This window comes from Microcaecilia unicolor, chromosome 1, assembly GCF_901765095.1.
Source record: "Microcaecilia unicolor chromosome 1, aMicUni1.1, whole genome shotgun sequence".
Taxonomy (NCBI): Eukaryota; Metazoa; Chordata; class Amphibia; order Gymnophiona; family Siphonopidae; genus Microcaecilia; species Microcaecilia unicolor.
This window is the reverse complement of record NC_044031.1, coordinates 83788937-83808438: the sequence shown is the minus strand read 5'-3', so window position 1 is coordinate 83808438 and position 19502 is coordinate 83788937. Positions and strand designations below refer to the sequence as shown.

The 19502-nt window shown below is 46.3% G+C and overlaps 1 protein-coding gene across 1 annotated transcript in view; it reads left to right on the top strand.

The window, feature by feature from the left end:
• Positions 1-19502, top strand: part of LOC115467117 (la-related protein 4B-like) — a 361916-nt gene that overhangs the window by 297882 nt on the left and 44532 nt on the right. Inside the window, exon 14 of the mRNA XM_030198824.1 lies at positions 1537-1704. Coding sequence (XP_030054684.1) covers positions 1537-1704 — 168 coding nt within the window. The remainder of the gene's footprint in view (positions 1-1536; positions 1705-19502) is intronic.

The following is a 19502-nucleotide window of genomic DNA, read 5'->3' as shown; positions in this document are numbered from 1 at the left end:
CACCCATTCTTCGTGTCTGCAGTGTCTTGGGCCATGGTTGGGCCCATAGCCATGCTAACTGTGTTCTCTGTCTTTGTATAAGAGGACCCAGGTTTCCTGAGAGGCTCAATGTGAAAAGATTTTTGGAGCCAGTTCTGGTTCCTCGACATTGGCATCGAGAGCCTCAGTAAGCGTAGCTGCTTTGAGACCTCTAGACACTGGGAGCAGTGAGGCGTCGAGTGGGTCTCCACTTGTCTTGAGGCCTCCTGTTGTGCAGGCTCCCCAGGACCGTTCATTATCAGACCCGATCTTAAGGTGACGTGAGGATTCGATGTTGTCCTCGTCGGCACCGAGGAGCATGGGGGATGTGCTTTAGGCAAAGGCCAAGAAGCACCATTATCGGTCACCTTTGATACATGGTGCTGGGAGCTCCGGAGCACCGAGGGCTTTGGCACCCAAGAAGCATCAGCGCTGAGAGGACCTTTCTCTTTCCATACAGGAGGTGCTAATGTGCAAGATTCTGGTCTGGTATTGGCCCCGGCAGTTCTGCAAACTGTGCCTCAACTGAAGCCCCAGCTTTTCTTGATGTTGGCCCTCGATGAGCGCATCCGGGCATTGCTTCCTGAGCTGCTGGATGGCCTTATGCAACGATGTACATCGGTATCAGGGGGTGCTTGTACCTGCCATACCTTCTGCTGCAGCCCCGCTTGGCCCAGAGCCATGGCTGCATTGGTAGCCCACTTGAGGACAGCTTCCATTGAAGAAATTTGCAAGGCTGCGACATGGTCTTTAGTCTACACATTCACATCTCACTATTGCCTTGAGCAGGATACCCGACGTGACATTCAATTCAGGCAGTCAGTGTTGCAGAATCTGTTTGGTGTCTAGAATCCAACTCCACCCTCCTAGGCCTGTTTTATTCTGTTCCAGACTGCACCCTCATTCAGATTGTATATAGTTTCAGGTTAATCTGTGTAATATCCTTGCCATTGCGAGGCCCAATTGACCAGTGTTTGTTGTTTTTGGTGAGCCTGGGTGCTAAGGGTTTCCCACTCGTGAGCATATGCAAGCCTGCTTGACCTAGGAGAAAGCAAAGATACTTACCTGTAGCAGGTATCCTCCAAGGACAGGCTTCATTTTCTTGCAGTCCCGCCCACCTCCACTTGGAGATCTCTCTTTTTATTTTTATTTGTTTTTACTTTAAAATTAAACTGATGGAACCGTGTTATCGCAGCATGCAGGAAGGCACTCACACATGTGCAGTGGAGCACGGCTTGCGCTTCACAAAGCTCTGATTTGTTTACTTTGGCATAAATGCCGGACCGGGTGACATGGATCAGCATCTACCCACTCGTGAGAATGTGAAGCCTGCTGTCCTCAGAGAATACCTGCTACAGGTAAGTATCTTTGCTTTATATCCATTTCTGAATTTGTGACACACATTTTTAATTTTTAGGACTCTTCTAGTTTTTTTCTATTTTATACACACTGTGCATTTAAGTCATTAGAATTAATTTATGAAATGTTACAGAGGAGTTTATTTTTCTTTTTTTACAGAGAGGTCAAACACAGTCCCCTCCACCTCCAAAGCCACCTTCTCCTAGCTTTGAATTGGGATTGTCCAGTTTTCCCCCATTACCTGGAGCTGCTGGAAATTTAAAGACTGAGGATTTGTTTGAGAACAGATTAGCCAGTGTAGTAATAGGAACTTCAGCAAAGGACAAGGTAAGTAATACTTTCTTTTTAATTTGTATCGTTACTTTCCATCAAATAGAAATAGTGATCACACACAAAAAGAGAGAAACGTGTATCTCTAGAGATCACCTTCATACATCAACTTATTTTGGCAGGATGATGAAAAAGTACCTTTCACTACCAAGCAGTGCTACAGGACCCCAAGTGACCATTCACAATGCTCATATTTGGAGAATAGGCTGGCAGTGACTAATAAACCTGTTTGGATAAGGGCTAGATGAGAACAAAGGAGTAGAGGCTGGCTAAAGGACAATCCAACTCAGGAGGCGGTGCTTTAAAAGAGATGATTTATTCAATGCTTGGACACAGAGGACCTGACATGGTCCATGTTTCGGCATTAAAATGGCTTTATTACATTTGAACGCTCCCGAACACAGCTGTTTATTAAACATTTTCTCGGAACTGATCACCTCGTGACTCTGTTTCTTGGTGTCCATTTCTTAACACTATTGTGACCCCTGAGGCAGGTGTTCCCTAATGCTGAAAGACAGACTGTGTTGGATCCTTTGTGTCCAAGCAGCAAATAAAGCATCTTTTTAAAGCACCATCTCCTGTGTTGGATTGTCCTTTAGCCAGCCTCTACTTCTTTGTTCCTGTACTGCACAATAGAGGCTCTTCCTGTTTTCTGTGCCTGGATAAGGGCTAGAGCCATGCATCTAAGAACTGTTGCTTTAAAACCCCATAATGTGCTGATTTATAAACATAAGATTAAGAAATCAGGCACATTCTAATAGTCTGTATTGGGCATCTGTTGTACAATTCTTGTACATTTAGCAACTAAGAACTTCAACAGAATTAAGCATCTACTATAATAAAACGCACCCTGAACGTTCTGAGGACAAAGGTTCTGAACTCGCAGCACAACGATAAAGGGTTCGTAAGTTCATGGTGGTGAAGCCATCCCACTGACTATGACTCTGTGCCCCGCCCTCGCGTCAAACATCATGACGTTGAGGGCGGAAAACATACAAAAAAGACAACGAACAAATCGCAACCAAGCAGGGGGAGGAGTCCGCGTGTTTCCCTACTCCTCCCCCTGGATGTCCAACACCCACCCCCCGTGCCGCCACCCACGAAAAACCTAACAAAAACAGAAGCCCCGCTCCAAAATGCTGGAGGTGCAACACCCACCCCCGCGCCGCACCCCCCCAAGCCACCCACGAAAATCCGCAGAAAAAAAGAAGCCCCGCTTCAAAATGCAGAAGAAGCAACACCCACCCCCACCCCTACCCACCCGCTGTCGTGTAGCTTTGCTGGCGGGGAACCCGAAACCCCGCCAGCACAAGTCCAGTCTTCTCACTCTGGCATGATCTTCAGCATTGGTAGCCTCTGCAGGCAGGGCTTCTGTGCGTCTGACGTCCTGCACGTGCAGGATGTCAGACGCACAGAACCCCGCCCTGCACAGGCTAGCAATGCTGAAGATCACGCCAGAGTCAGCAAAACTACGCGACGGTAGGGTGAGATGGCGGCGGGAGGGGGGTGCATCGCGCGGAGGTGACGGTGACGGCACACAAGAAACACCCCTGAAATTAGCCTGCGCTTCCTTCATTCTTCTTCAAAGTACAATTCCCCCCCCCCCAACTGAACTATACAACACACATACACACTCTCTCAACTGGCAGCGCTACCTGAAACCCCTGCCCCCCCCCCCCCCCCCCACACACACACTCACTCACTCACCTGGCAGCGGTTCCTCAACCCCCCCCCCCCCCCCCCAAACACACACAAACACTTACTCACTCTCAATTGGCCACACTTTATCAACGCCCCCTCCCACCACACACACACATACTCTCTCATCTGGCAGCACTTCCTTAAATCCCTGCCCCCCCCACACACACACTCACTCACTCACTCATCTGGCAACCCCCACCACCACCACACACACACACACACTCACTCTCTCATCTGCCAGCGCTTCCTGAAACCCCTGCCCCCCCCACACACTCACTCATCTAGCAGCCGTTCCTGCTCCACCCCCCAAACACACACTCTCATTTGGCCACACTTCCTCAACGCCCCCCCCCAACACACACACACACACTCATTCTCTCATCTGGCAGCGGTTCCTGAACCCCCCCCCCCCCCCCAAACACACACAAACACTTACTCTCAATTGGCCACACTTTATCAACGCCCCCTCCCACCACACACACACACATACTCTCTCATCTGGCAGCACTTCCTTAAATCCCTGCCCCCCCCCCCCACACACACACACTCACTCACTCACTCATCTGGCAACCCCCACCACCACACACACACACACACACACACACACACACACACACACACTCACTCACTCTCTCATCTGCCAGCGTTTCCTGAAACCCCTGCCCCCCCACACACTCACTCATCTAGCAGCCGTTCCTGCTCCACCCCCCAAACACACACTTACTCTCATTTGGCCACACTTCCTCAACGCCCCCACCCCCCCCCCAACACACACACACACTTATTCTCTCATCTGGCAGCGCCTCCTGAAATCCCTGCCCGCCCCCCCCCCCCCACACACACACTCACTCATCTGGCAACCCCCCCCCCCCCCCCAACACACACACACACACTCTCTCATCTGGCAGCGCTTCCTGAAACCACTGCGCCCCACACACACATTCACTCACTCATCTAGCAGCGCTTACTGAACCCCCCCCCCCCCCCACACACACACACACACTTACTCTCATGTGGAAATGCTCAATAACCCCCCCCCCCCACACACACACACACACACTCACTCATTCAACTGGCAGCGCTTCCATACTCCCCCCCCCCCACACCCCTCTTCTTCCCTGCTGAAACCCCCAACACACACCCCCCCACACCCCTCCAACACACACACACACTCTCACTCTGGCAGCGCTTCCTGAATCCCCGTACACACACACACTCTCTCTCATCTGGCAGCGCTTCCTGAAACCCCTGCCCCCACACACCTACTCACTCACTCTCATTTGACCCCGTTACCTCAACCCTCCCCCCCCCCCCACACACCTACTCACTCACTCTCATTTGACCCCGTTACCTCAACCCTCCCCCCCCCCCCCCACACACACCCACTCACTCTCTCTTCTGCAAGTGCTTCCTGAACCCATGCCCCAAACACACACACACTCATCTGGCAATACTTGATAAACCGCCCCCCCCCCCCCCCACACACACACTCACTCATCTGGCAGCGCTTCCTGAAACCCTCCCACACCCCTCTTCTTCAAAGCTGAACCCCCCATCACACCCCCCCCCCCCAACACACACTCACTCTTTCATCTGGCAGCGCTTCCTGAACCCCACCTACCCCCCCCCCCCCCCACACACACACACACACACTCACTCTCGCACACCAATTGCTTGGGTGCAGTGGCGGGAATCTCAGGCACCAGAGAGAGAGGGGGGGGCCTGACACGAGAGAGAGGGAGGGAGGGTGGTATCTCTGTCACACACACTCTCTCTCACAGACAATGTCTTTCTGTCTCTCTCTCTCACACACTTTCTCTCTCACAGACAATGTCTTTCTGTCTCTCACTCTCACACACTCTGTCTCACAGTGTATCACATTCACTCTCTGTGTCACACAATCACTCACACACTCGCTTGGTTTCATACACTCAGTCTCACAGAGCATCTGTGTATCACACACACTCTCTCTCGCACACACTCTCTCTCACACTGTGCCTCACATACGCACTTGCACACACTCTCATTCTCACACATACACTCTCTCACAGACACACTCACACCCAGACTCCCTCTCTCTCTCACACACACACTCGCACTTTCACTCTCACATACACTCTCCCAAACATAGACACTCCGAGGAAAACCTTGCTAGCGTCCGTTTCATGTGTGTCAGAAACGGGCCTTTTTTACTAGTATTTACATAAAACAGGAGATTTCAGCACTGTTAACACTAATGGTTTTGTAAAGAGCCCAATAAATAAATTAAATAAGAGCTTATATTTCCATAGATCTTACTAGAAGCATATAGAATATGAGGAAATTTGCTACTTTAAATATTTCCATCAGCTCAAAATGGAAAATTTTTATTTTATTTAATATAGTTAACTCCATTACCCCATGTAAGCTGCATTGAGCCTGCCATGAGTGGGAAAGTGCGGGGTACAAATGTAACAAAAATAAATAAAAATAAATCTCAAACTCACATTAAACAGGAGAAACAAGGGTAATGGAAAGTTCTACTTTATACTCAAGAAGGCAAAGGGAATAATTGGCAGGTTCAAAAGCGCATTATTTGCCTGAGAGTGACAGATATGAGAATGACAGAATGAGGGGGCAGGTGTGTTAGAGTTTGGGTGAATGCAGGGGAAGGGAGGGGTGGGGAGGTGAGAGATTGAAATTTGTGGAGACCCTGACCATGGTGATGTGTGAAATAGAGGCAACTGCTTCTTTGCTTCACCTTTCAAGGGGGATGCGGTCACACAGCTGACAGAATGCTTTGGGAAGTAAAATTGCTCACTTCTGTCAGTGATTTATAGAGGTACCTTTAAGGGACTCAGTTACTCAAGTTTCTTTGCCCACAGCTAAAAACTATGAAAAGAGCCATAGTAAATCACTTTCTAAAAGAGCTCCTGCTAATCTGGGAAGAGATCTCCTCTCTCTCCCTTCCCCCCCCCCCCAAAGAACTTTTCTAGCGACAAGGTTAGAGGGGTGGGGATGGAGAAGTGAGAGAGGTCTCAGCCACTGGCTCCTAATATTTTTTGTTGACTCCTAGATTTAATAAAATTTCACTGAGGCTTGTGGTAACGTAGTAACATAGTAAATGACGGCAGATAAAGACCTTACGGTCCATCCAGTCTGCCCAACAACATAAACTCATTTTACATGGTATGTGCTACTTTATATGTATACCTGAGTATGGGGGCTTTATAACATACTGGTAAGGTGGAAAACAAACCAGCAGATCAATATAATATCAAGTAACCTTTATTGAAGATACCGTATGTAAGACAGTTGCCCAAACATACTAGTAAAACAGGCCCGTTTCTGACACAAATGAAATGGGCGCTAGCAAGGTTTTTCTCGGAGTGTGTATGTTTGAGAGAGAGTGTGTGTGAGAGTGACTGTGTGTGAGAGAGAGTGAATGTGCGAGTGTGTGTGTGTGACAGAGAGAGAATGAGACCGCTGGGTGCGAGTGTGCCTCCTCTGTCCCCACCCCCCCTCCAGCCACCCAGCAATTCTCCTCTGTCTCCTGCCCCCCCCTGTAGCCACCCAGTGATTCTCCTCTCTCCCCTGCCCCCCTACAGCCACCCAGCGAATCTCCTCTGTCTCCTGCCCCCCCTGTAGCCACCCAGTGATTCTCCTCTCTCCTTTGCCACCCCCCACCCCAGCCACCTAGCGAGTCTCCTCTGTCCACTGCTCCCCCTCCAGCCACCCAGTGATTCTCCTCTCGCTCCGGCCCCCCCCCCCCCCCCCCCCACCCAGCGATTCTCCTCGTTCCCCTGTTTACCTCCGTCGAAGCGGCCGGGTCTTTGAAAGCCCTGCCCGTCTGTAGCCTTCCCTTCGACTTCGTTCCCTCTGAGTCCCACCTTTTTCCCTTGCCCCCCTCCAGCCACCCAACGATGCTCCTCTCTCCCCTGCCCTTCCCCCCTCCAGCCACCCAGCGATTCTCCTCTCTCCCCTGCCCTTCCCCCCTCCAGCCACCCAGCGATTCTCCTCTCTCCCCTGCCCTTCCCCCCTCCAGCCACCCAGCGATTCTCCTCTCTCCCCTGCACCCCTCCTCCAGCCACCCTGCGATTCCCCTGCCCCCCCCAGCCACCCTGCGATTGTCCTCTCTTCCCTGCCCCCCCTCCAGCCACCCATTGATTCTCCTCGTTCCCCTGTTTACCTCCGTCGAAGCAGCCGCGTCTTTGAAAGCCCTGCCCATCTGTAGCCTTCCCTTCGACTTCGTTCCCTCTGAGTCCCGCCTGCTGCGTCATTTCCTCTTTCCGCGAGGGCAGGACTCTGAGGGAACAAACTCGAAGGGAAGGCTATAGACGTTGAGGTTGTGCCTCATGCTGCTATCCTGTGGTTGGTCTGTGCTGTTGGTGACGAACCCGGAAGTACGTGATGTCAATTCAGGAGATGGATACAGCGTTAGAGGCAGCACGAACCCTTCAACCTTTCACTGCCATGGAGTCAGCTTCAGAACGTTGAAGGTGCTTTTTATTATATAGGATTTAGGAATTCTAAAAATAAAGTATACATTTTTCTGCTTTTTTTCCTGCTAAAATGGTTTAGTAATTTTTGGTATGTAATATCTTTTCTCCTAAATTCTAGTAATTTCACAAAAGTGTATTTTCACCATTGTATAACTCTACAACCATTGAAGATCACCTATTTAGTTTTGATAGGAAAATAAGTGGAAGGACCCCACCCCCTGCTTACCAAACTTAGGAGTATGTTTACTAACGTTCATTAGTGTTAACACACATTTAAAGTTAAGGTGCATTAAATGCTAATGACCATACATTCCAATGGGCGCATTAGCGTTTAACGCGTGTTAAAAATGCTAACATGCCTATAGCACACCTTAGTAAACACAGCCCTTAAACCTTAAGTTACTGTGATTTACTTTCATCCCTTATAGTACTAGTATGATGGCATTTTTTTTTTTTTTAATTTTTATTTTGGATTTTAAGTATGCATAACAATCAAGTCACTTAAAAAAAGAACACAATGCCTGTGTCAGTCATATAACATAAGAGAACATTACAATCATTGCTCTATATTCCCCCCTCCCCCCTCCCCCTCCCCTCTCCTTTCCCCCCTATGCTTGCTGCTGACATGAGTCAGTACCCTTACTGCATTAATAATGAGGGACCAGGTCCCGCAGTCCATTGCGTATAAAGATCCCACACCCGATGATAGGGCCCCAGCTGTCCCGTATGCAGGGCGGTCAATCTAGACATTGTTAATATAGTCCATTTTACGCAATATCTCTCGTATACTGGGGAGGGCTGGTCGTTTCCAAGCTGCTGCCAATGACAAATTACTAGCAACAAAGACATAGGCTGCCAGTTGATGAATAGATGACTTTACTCCATAGGGTTTAACATGTAAAAGGCAATGCTCCATTTTCAACGGATATCGTGCCTTTGTAAGAGCAAATACGAAGTCCAGAGCAGTAGTCCAAAATTCCTGTGCTCGCGGGCAAGTCCACCAAACGTGCACCATGTCTGCCTCCGATCCACAGTGACGCCAACATAGTGCTGAGCTGGTGGGGAACATCTTGGAAAGCCTCTTTGGTGTATAATACCAGCTATACAAGATCTTATGGCCATTTTCCATCAAATTGCTAGAAATCGACACTTTATATATGTTCCCACTGATTATAATCATAAGATACACCCAAGGCAGTCTCCCATTTAGATAGGTAATACATTATCGGTCTTTGATAGGTCAAGAGGGCGCTATATACTCTAGAAATACAGCCCCTAGCTGCCCCACTCATCATTGCCCTCTCTAAAGGTGTTTCCATAAGATTCAATTCGCTTTTGGCTTTCCGACTCACAAAATCTCGTACCTGTTGATATTGAAACTCATGGATTAGTGGGAGGCCAAACTCTTCCTGATTTTCTAAGAATGATATCATCTCACCCTCCTCCCAAATTTGGCCCAATGTACATAGGCCTAGTCTTTCCCAAGAACGAAAACAGGGATCAAGGGCCCCTGGTAGAAAAGACGGAGCAAATCTAGTATACATGTGTAAAAAATACTTTCGTCCTGGGAAAAACTTATTTCGAATTGCAAGCCAGGTCAACAGGGGCCATCTAATAAGTGGTTGGGCCGCAAGAGCTACTCCTCGCACCAGCCTCTCCGGCAGCCAAGGAATTGCCCTCAGTGGGTAAGGAGCAAGCTCTGCTTGTTCAAAGGACTGCCACATCTTTCCTGTCCCACTGAGCCACTCTGCCAAAACCCGTAGGTGGGCCGCCTGATAGTATTGTATAAAAGAAGGAACTCCCATACCCCCATGCTCACGCTTCTGAAACATTACTGCCGCTCGCACTCTTGGGGGCTTCTTTTTCCAAATATAAGAGAACACCCTCTTTTTCAAATTTCGAAAAAACTTGTCTGGCAAAGAGATAGGGAGAGCTATAAATAAATATAAAAGCTTGGGTAATATTATCATTTTAACCGCATTCACCCGGCCCATCCAAGAAATCGTGAGGCCCTCCCATCGCTCTAATTCTGAAAACAATTCTCGTAATTTCCCCGGGAAATTTACCTCATACAGATCTGTTACATTGCTAGTTAGATTAATCCCCAAGTAACGAATGAATTTCTTTGCCCAACGAAAAGGAAAGTCGGATTCCAACCATGTTATTTGAGCATCAGAATAACCAACATTTAAACCTTCTGACTTTTCCAAATTAATTCGGAATCCGGACACCCGCTCATACCACTTCAATGTATCTAACAAGGTAGGAAAAGAGATCTCTGGCTCAGTCAAAGTCAGTAAAATATCATCCGTGAATAGCAAGATTCGCGATTCCACCCCCTTGATATTCATCCCCTTAATATCTGGGTGTTCACGGATATAACAAGCCAGGGGCTCCACCACCAATGCAAAGAGCAAAGGTGATAGAGCACAACCCTGTCTCGTGCCTCTTCTCAACAAAAATGAGGAAGACTTATGCCCATTGATCTTCACAGAAGCACAAGGCTCTTTATATATAAGCAGAAGCCAAGACAGGAATTGATCCGGGATTCCCACCTTTTGTAAGACTGCGAACATGAATGGCCAGTGCACCCTATCAAAGGCTTTTTCAGCGTCTAATGAAAGCAGCCCCATCGGTATCCCGGTCATTCCAGCGTTATGAATCAGGTGGAGTACTCGTCTGATATTATCAAAGGCCTGCCGACCCCGAATGAAGCCTGCCTGATCCTCTTTAATTAAGATAGGGAGGTAGTTTTGCAGGCGGGTAGATAAGATCTTAGTAAATATTTTGTAATCCACCCCCAACAGGGAGATGGGCCGATAAGAACCACAGTGGAGGGGATCTTTACCCGTCTTTAATATTACTGAAATAGTCGCCAAGTTCCAAGTGGTCAGGGTCGGCTGACCATCAGCAAACGAATTAAACAAGCGCACTAGGAGTGGCCCCAAAACCTTAGCAAAGGTCTTATAAAATTTTGCTGTAAAGCCATCTGGCCCCAGAGCTTTACCTACTGTTAAAGTGCGAATTGCCCCCAAAACTTCATCTAACTCAATAGGTCGCGCCAGCTGATGCTGGGCCCCCACCGAGAGCATCGGCATCTTAGCCTTATCCAAAAATCTCAAAATATCTTCCCCCGAGGGGTCAACATCTGGAGTATATAGGTTTTCATAAAAGTGCTGAAACATGTCTTGTATTGGACCTGAGTCTGTGGCAACTGTGCCGTCCTCCGCTCTAAGGGCAGAAATATGATTCTGGAAAGCCTGCTTTTTAAGCTTGAAGGCTAAGAGCCTGCTGGACTTATTCCCAAACTCAAACTGATTTTGTCATACTCGCTGCAAGTGTTCAGCAATATCAGCTAACTGATGCCCCTGTAACTCATGCTGTAATTTCTGCATCTGCTCTAACAAGAATGAGGTATGTTGTGGAGCTCTCCTATGCAAAATCCTCTCAATTGCTAGCAATCTTCTCCTCAAGCCATTTTCTACTACCCTTCGCTCTCGTTGCACATGAGTCTTTAATGCTATAAAATGGCCACGGAGCACTGCTTTCAGTCCATCCCAGACCACCCCTAAAGGAACCTCACCATTATCATTGAATTGAATATATTCTTTTGTTTGGGTTTCCAACTGCACAACATATGATAGCTCTGATAAGATAGAATCATCTAGGCGCCATTCTGGTCGGGCTCGCCGCCCCACCCGTACATTCAACCGCAATATTACGGGACTATGGTCTGACTATGTTCTACTAGTGATTTGATGTTCAAGGATATTATGAATCATCTCCATATCTCCCAGCCAGAGATCAATCCTTGAAAAGGACTTATGAACCTGGGAAAAATAAGTATACTCCCGAGCAGCAGGATTCATATGCCTCCAATAATCTGACACCTGCCAGCGTGCCAAAAAATCCCGAAATAATGTACGATCCCTCTTCGCATACATCACTGCTGTGGTAGAATTGTCCAAATAGGGGTTAAGGGTCAAATTAAAATCCCCCCCCTAATCAGCAAATGTCCAGTTCTATGTTGCAGTAAAACCTGGTCTAATTGAGAAAAGAAATTTTTGTGATCTGAGTTAGGGCCATACACATTCAGCAAAGTATAATTACAACCCCCTAAAGATATGTTGAGTAACAGATATCTGACCTCTTTATCTCTGATCACTTTATCAACAATCCAGGGGCACGACTCACCTAGGGCAATAAGAACCCCTTTAGTTTTAGTGCCGTCTTTACTGGAAGCAAAATAATGAGAGGGGTACCCTCGGTGTCTGCAAAGTGACTCATGGGCTGGCTTCAAATGTGTCTCCTGAATAAAAGCAACGTCTGCCCTCAAGCGCAGCAGCTCTTTATACATTAATTGGCGCTTTGTCGGAGTGTTCAAGCCTCTGACATTTAGACTAACCAAGGTTATATCCGACATCTCTGTTCAGAGTAACAAATTATTGTGCCTAATGTCTCTGCAAAGCTTGAGTGCCCAACCCCCTCCTCCCCCATCTCTCTCTTAACCACTATATCATAGAACCTGCTAGCAAGCATATTTTGTTGAACAAATTCCCCCCCCCCCCCATCCCAACCATAACCTTTTGATCCTCTCTGACTAACTACAGAGAGATATCCAACAGAGGAAAGTGATGTGCTCTCACTGCTCCTTCCCAATCTCAAAATATCAACACACTTAAATATATTATAAGCAAACTAATCCCAACAGTATAAGCCAATTCTGGTAAGTCATATACATACTCCCTGACCAGAAATATTTTCTTATCAAATATTACAACCTGACCATGGTATTAAAGCATTTGAGTTGAGTCATTCATGCTAGGCAGCCATCCGTTTTTTTGCCGCTGCAAACGCTTATGTCCTTTTTCAACCCGCTGCCATTGTGGGCATGCTGGCGTTGAAGCCCCTCTAGTGCTTCTCTGAATAGCTGATGCTTCTTTTGCATTCTCTTCGGCCAAAATCAATTGTGCTTCTTGGAGAGATTTAACTTGATGCAGTCGGCCATCTTTATAAAAAAACTAGGGCAAAAGGATGGCGCCAACGATATTTGATTCCCAGATCACGAAGTTTGAAGGTGACAGGCTTCAGCTCAGCTCTACGCTTCAGAGTAGCCAGGGCTAAATCTTGATACACCTCAATGCCATAGGTATCCTATTTGAAGTTTTGAGCCTTTCGAGCTGCCTGCATTACTTGCTCCTTAAGCTTGAAATCTTCAAAGCAGGCTATAAGGTCTTTAGACTGATTTCCTCGAGTAGAACCAAATGCTCTATGTGATCGCTCTAGCCGAATCTCGTGCGGCTCCACAGTTGTTCCCGCCGCCGCCAGCAGCGAGCTAGCAATTTTTTGTACTGTCGCTTCACAGTCCTGATATAGTGGAACTTTAGGCAAACCTCGAAAACGTAAGTTGCGCTGCCGACTTCTGTTCTCGAGGTCTTCTATTTTTTCATTAAGTTGCTGAATATCTAACTGTGTATCCGAGAATTTCCGATTTAAAGCACAGACTTCCTCTACTTGTTCGTCGAGTCTATTTTTGGTGTCTTCTACTCGCGCTCCAAGCTCGCGGATCTCTCCGCGCAAATCTGCTCCCAAGGTCAACAGTTCGTCGCGGACTGCCTTAAGTTCGCGCCTAATCTCCTGCAGCCATTCTTTAAATTCAGAGAAAGGCACCGCATCCGGCGCTGCTGCGTCTGCTTGGGAGTCAAACAGGTCTTTCGGAGACGAATCCCCCGAGCACGAGGCCTGCCTCTGATCCTCCGGTGTCGGGCCCACCACGCGACTTGCGGTAACTCCGGAAAAGCCATACTGCGACAATTCTGACTGCCGATTCATCTTTTCAGGTCAGGCTTCAAGTCTTGCCAGCAAGCCAAATCAAAGGCTCGTGTTTTCCACACTGTTGGCGAAAGCTAAAAGACGCTAAACGTAATTATAATAGAAAGGGAGCAGGAGCTGGTTTTTCAAGCGACCATTACAGTCGGTGACGTCACTTCCATGATGGCATATTTTTGTAAGTTTAATTTACATAGTGTGAATATTTTAATTTTAATATTTTTCTTTTGACTGATATTTAGGCTATTGTGCTATTTTTGTTGTGCTTCCTTCACTGCACTTCTGATTCCCTCTTTGCTGTTTCTATGAAGTGTATTGGACAGCTGTTGTTTTTGCCAGTTAAAAAAAAAAAAAAAAAAAAGGCTTTTGCTTTTTTCCCCCAAATATTCATTTTCTCCAAGGGACAACCAGGATATTTATGTTCTCACATATGGGTGACAGCATTTGATGGGACCCAAGCTCAGATACTACCCAGCATTCAAGAATTTTCTCAAAGCCTTTTGCAGCACCACGCTCTGCATGCATGGGTCCCTTCTTGCCCGGTGTGAGCACAAGGGAGCAACAATTTTCTTTTTTGAGCAGAGCAGTTTGTTAGCTCTCCTTAGCACATTTTTTCTTCAGTTTTGGTGCTACCTCACATGGTATGTGGGCCCTTTTTTCATTTCTTCAGTTTTCCCCCTTATATTTTTTCTTAGTGGGGTTTTTTTTTTTGCCTTTTTAAGTTTTCTTTTATTATTGTGTTTCCTTTTGTTCGTGGTGGGCCTGAACATCTGGTCAGTTTTCCTTTTTTATTTTTTGGAAAAACAAAATCAAGCTGTTTGATTTTACTTCAGCTATTTTTCTCCAATATCGCTTAAAATTCCCAGTGGTTTTAAAAACTGCTAGATGCGGTAACACTATTTCTGTGTCTGATTATATATAATTGGTTCTTGCTGTGCCTAGGACCTGACCACACAGCCTCTAATTGTCATCTCTGTTCTAAAATGGAGAAGAGGAGACAAAAAGGTTGAGAGATTCACCATGAGAAACGTTTTGACACTTCTGAGTCCAGCCTACCGACTTTGGCATTGGTCCCTATGGCTGGTGAATCTGCATCAGACGCTGGGGGCGCACTGCCATCAAGGAGGTCTTCCCTTGCCTCAACATCGGGTGCTGGTAAGTCTCCATCGAATCAGACACTGAGATATCATTGGGATTCAACGACATCCTTGTTGATACCAAAGGATCCCTATGTGCATCGAGTAAAAGTGAAGGAACATCAACATCATTCCCGCTCGAAGCACAGTGCCAGGAGATCTAGGTCATTGGCACAACTGGTACCCTAGGAGAACTAGCACCGAGAGTACTGCACCCCCTCCGTGAAGTTGGTGTCATTGCACCAGTCTCCTAGATGCAGGGACCAGTCTTCTGTTACAGCTAAAAAGGTGTCTTAGGCTGTCACCAACCTGACACCAGCACCATTCTGAAAACCCAAATGTCCAGGTGGTCCCTGAGGGCTGGGTTGAAAACCACTGACAGACAGTTGGCTGGTCAAGAGCACATCTAAAATGGAGCTCAGGAATCAATGCAGAGAACCATTTGGGTGTTGGAGCTTCTAGGGTTCATTTTAAACTATCCAAAGTCCCACCTCCTTCCAATTCAGAAGTTGGAATTCATTGGTGCCTTACTACACATGGTTTGAGTGTAGGCCTTCCTTCTTTGAGGTCAGGGCCGAGGCAGTGATTGTGCATGTCATGCCTATGATTCATCTCAGTTTGAGAGAGGCTTAGTGGACCATAGCTTTCCAGTGGTGTCATGCCTCAAGGAATCTAGCGAATGTCATCTCTGTCACTCATATTCTACAGAAGTTTATCTTGTGGTGGATGATGCATGGGATTTCAGTTCCAAATTCCTCTTCCTCCCAAGACCTTGACAAAGATAGGTTCAACCTAGGTGGAGAGCTCATGTGGACGGTCTTCACACTCAGGGTCACTGGTCTGCTCAGGAGGTTCAATTTCACATCAATCTCCTAGCGTTGAGAGCTATTTAAAATGCTGTAGAGGTTTTCAAAGATCAGCTGCATTACAGAATTACTCATTCAAACGGACAACCAGATTGCAATGTACTATTTCAACAAGCAGGAAGCACAGGCTCATACAACATTAGAACATAGAACATAAGAGTAGCCGTACTGGGTCAGTGGTCCCTCTAGCCCAGTATCCAGTTTTCCAAACAGTGGCCAAGCCAGGTCACAAGTACCTGGCAGAAACCCAAATCGTGGCAACACTCCATTCTACAAATACAAATCCCAGGGCAAGCAGTTGCTTCCCATGTCTGTCTCAGTAGCAGACAATGGACTTTTCCTCCATGAATTTGTCCAAACCTTTTTTAAACCCAGATACGCTAACCACTGTTACCACATCCTCTGGCAAAGAGTTCCAGAGCTTAACAATTCGTGTCAGAAGGTGATCAGGAGGTGGCATTGGGCCTCCAGCTATGGCATATGGCGTTCAGGCCCACATACTTGGCCAGCAAAGACAACAGCCTGGTGGACAGACTGAGCAAAGTGGTGCAACTGCACAAGTGGTTTCTGAACATGGGTGTAGCCCAACAGATATTTTGAGAGTGGGGCACCCCTTCTGTGGATCTTTTTGCCATTCATCTCAACAACAGAGTGCCTCAGTTCTGTTCCAGACTGAGATCTGAACTGGCTGCATTTTTATCATGCTATTCTTATAAGTAGAAAAAGTCAGACTAAGATAGCAAGAAATTAAGTCTTTGTCTGCTTAGTACCTTTATAGTACTAATGATGCCCAACTACCTCTCCCCTACTCTACACCAATCATAGGTCCTGCATTTGTGCTGGAGACATGCAGTAGGGTCTTTAGGGTTTTCGCCACACCTCTTCTCAGTAAATTATATTTGTAACAAGTCAGTTGGTTAGGATGTCATGACAATGAAGGGGGGGGGTCTTGTCAGTTTGTTTGGAACAAGACAGTTGGTTGGTTGGGATGCCATGGCAATGGTCTTGTCAGTTTGTGGTCAGCCAGAACTTCCTGTCTTGCAGCTATCAGTGGAATCTCACAGAAAAGTCCAGAAAATTCCAGAACATCTTCCCTCTTGGTTCCTAGGAATGGGAACAGGGAGACAAAACCAGAGTTTAGGTAGTGGCAGGTTCTTTAGCGGGAAAGGGTGATACGGAGTGGAAGTGGTGGGAGGGATCAAGCAGTGTAGAGGTACTAGGGCAGGAATGTGAGACATTTTGCATCATGATGTTAGTAGATAAAGAAGTAGTGAAAAGTTTCTTACAGAGAGAAAGAAGGCAAGGTAATCACTTAACCTTCCATTGCCCCATGTAAGCCGCATTGAGCCTGCCATGAGTGGGAAAGCGCGGGGTACAAATGTAACAAAAATAAAAAAATAAACAACAAAGGGAAGATAGAATAATAGAAAGAAAAACAAGGAGTCCCATAAAGGACACCACAAGGAGATGGTAAGAGGCTAGAAAACCAAGAAGAGATAGTAGGAGAGGAGTAATCAGAAACAGAAAGTTTAGCAAGATTAACAATTTTTTTCCATAGCATTTCTAACAATGTGAGAATGAGTAACAGCTGTACAACATTCAGAACTATTTAAAACAGTACATAAACCAGCTTGAGAAGCTAACAAATAATCCAAGCCTAATCTATCGGAACGAGAAAAAAAAAGATAGTAAGTTTATCAATGTGGTGTTGTACAGCAGCAGTAAAGGCAGTGTTAAATTCATGGGTCAAAACAGATACAAGAGCTTAAGTCTGGCTTAGGGATAAGCAGGACTTTGGTTGTATCTTATGGGAAATAACAGAACAAGGAAGTAGGAGAAAGATAAGGTGGTAATAATAGAAAATCAGGAAAAGTCCATAAGTGTTGTTTTTTGTTTGAAATGTCCAGGTGACAGATGAATCAACAAGGGTCACTGTTGGTTTTGGTATTGTGAATCAGCAGTCTGTACACAGTTGCAGCAGAGTTCATATAGTCAGGGTTTCACATGGGAGATAACATGCTGTTTCTGGAAGGCTTCAACTAATAGTAAATAAGAGTGCTTTGAATCTGCAACATGATTCAAGACAATAAAGCAATTAAACAGAGCATGTCCAGCAAGGAAAACAATCTACGTAATGTCTACCCAATTCCTTAACAAAATTCCATTAACTCAATGCTGTTCGCAGATGTTATGCTTTATACAGTATTAATGATATTTAATTCACAATAAATTCAATTGTTATTCTGATCTTACCCAAAAGAGTATATCTTAAATCATATACATACCCCTGTTCAAACAGTTCCACATATATTCACTTTACACATACCATCTAAGCAACGTGCAATTTCCTTTCTATACATGCTGCTTATTATACTAGCAGTCACCCCTTCTATGTGACTATTCACAATATGTAGCGTTATTCACACAACTTGCATATGTTCAGCTCTCATTACAGAGAGACCTTCACATTTAGGTGAACATCTCTATAACCTGCTAGATTTCTTCCAACTTCTTCACAATTTTACTCCATACAAATCAAAACATACTTTTAAATCTGTATCATTGTGGTGTTCTGGGTAACCAGGTCTGCTACAAACTGCTTAAAAATCATTAAACAGGCACAATTTCGTTTATGGAAAAACAAATGAGGGAAAAATAAAAATTACATCAGCATCCTATTTTCAACAGTGCAGAATAGTGAAAAATAAAGTTCTATACTTGTCCTAAGAAAACTAATTAAGAGCTTGCAGAACAAAGAAGATTAGGGCACCAAGTAATCAATTAGGTGTACTGTTTCCCCATTTATACAAAACAAAGCTCATAAAGGACACAAAGTGGGAGAAAAGTTTAACATTTAAGCTGTTTACAAGTAACATCTAATATATATATATATATATATATATATATATATAATTTGCTATGTGAACGTTCTAAAGTGTCTACCTGGGATCGAAACCACCTGCTGACGTCACTGGCCAGCAGTAGAACTCTGATTCCATATCATCAAGCTGATCAATCCATAGACTGGTGGGTTGTGTCCATCTACCAGCAGGTGGAGATAGCAAACTTTTGCCTCCCTATATGTGGTCATGTGCTGCCGGAAACTCCCCAGTATGTTCTCTATCTCAGCAGGTGGTGGTCACACACAGCAGCAGCTCTGGCTAGGCCTCCAAGCCTAATCCTTAGGTTTTGTTGAGGCCTGGGGTTGAGGGCTCTTTTGAGCAAGTGCAAACCTGGTGGTGCCAGGTCCCTCCTTTTCTCCCCCCTCCCGCTGGCTCCGTTAAAAAAAAAAAAAAAAAAAATTTTAAACGTCCTTAAAGGCGTTTATTTCGACGTTTATTTAAACGTTCATTGCAGCTACTCACTGGGACACCAGTTCGTTACAGCTCGGAGCGGCAAGCAGGTAATTTTACCTTTTTATAGCGGGCAGGGGGTTCCCCGATTCTTCTCCTCGTGGCATATGGCGTCGGAGGGCGAGGGCGCAAAGGGTCGCTCCCCGGATCGCTGGAGCGCTTCTAGAGGGGATGCGGGGGTTTTACAGCCTGATTCGCCCTTGATGGGTGACAGTTTAGTGACCGATGAATGTCCCGGTCCTTCCTCCGGCGTGGCGGTTTTTCCCGCCATAAACGCCCATCCCCCGCTCCTCGCCTCCGCCATCTTGGCCGGCCACGCGGCTCGGACGGCTTCTTCGTGGGCCGCCCTTGAGGTTGGAGACATTAATGCCATGAACGCCCTTAATTTGGGCGACGGCGCAAAAGCGGCTAAGTTAAGCGCCGTTCTTC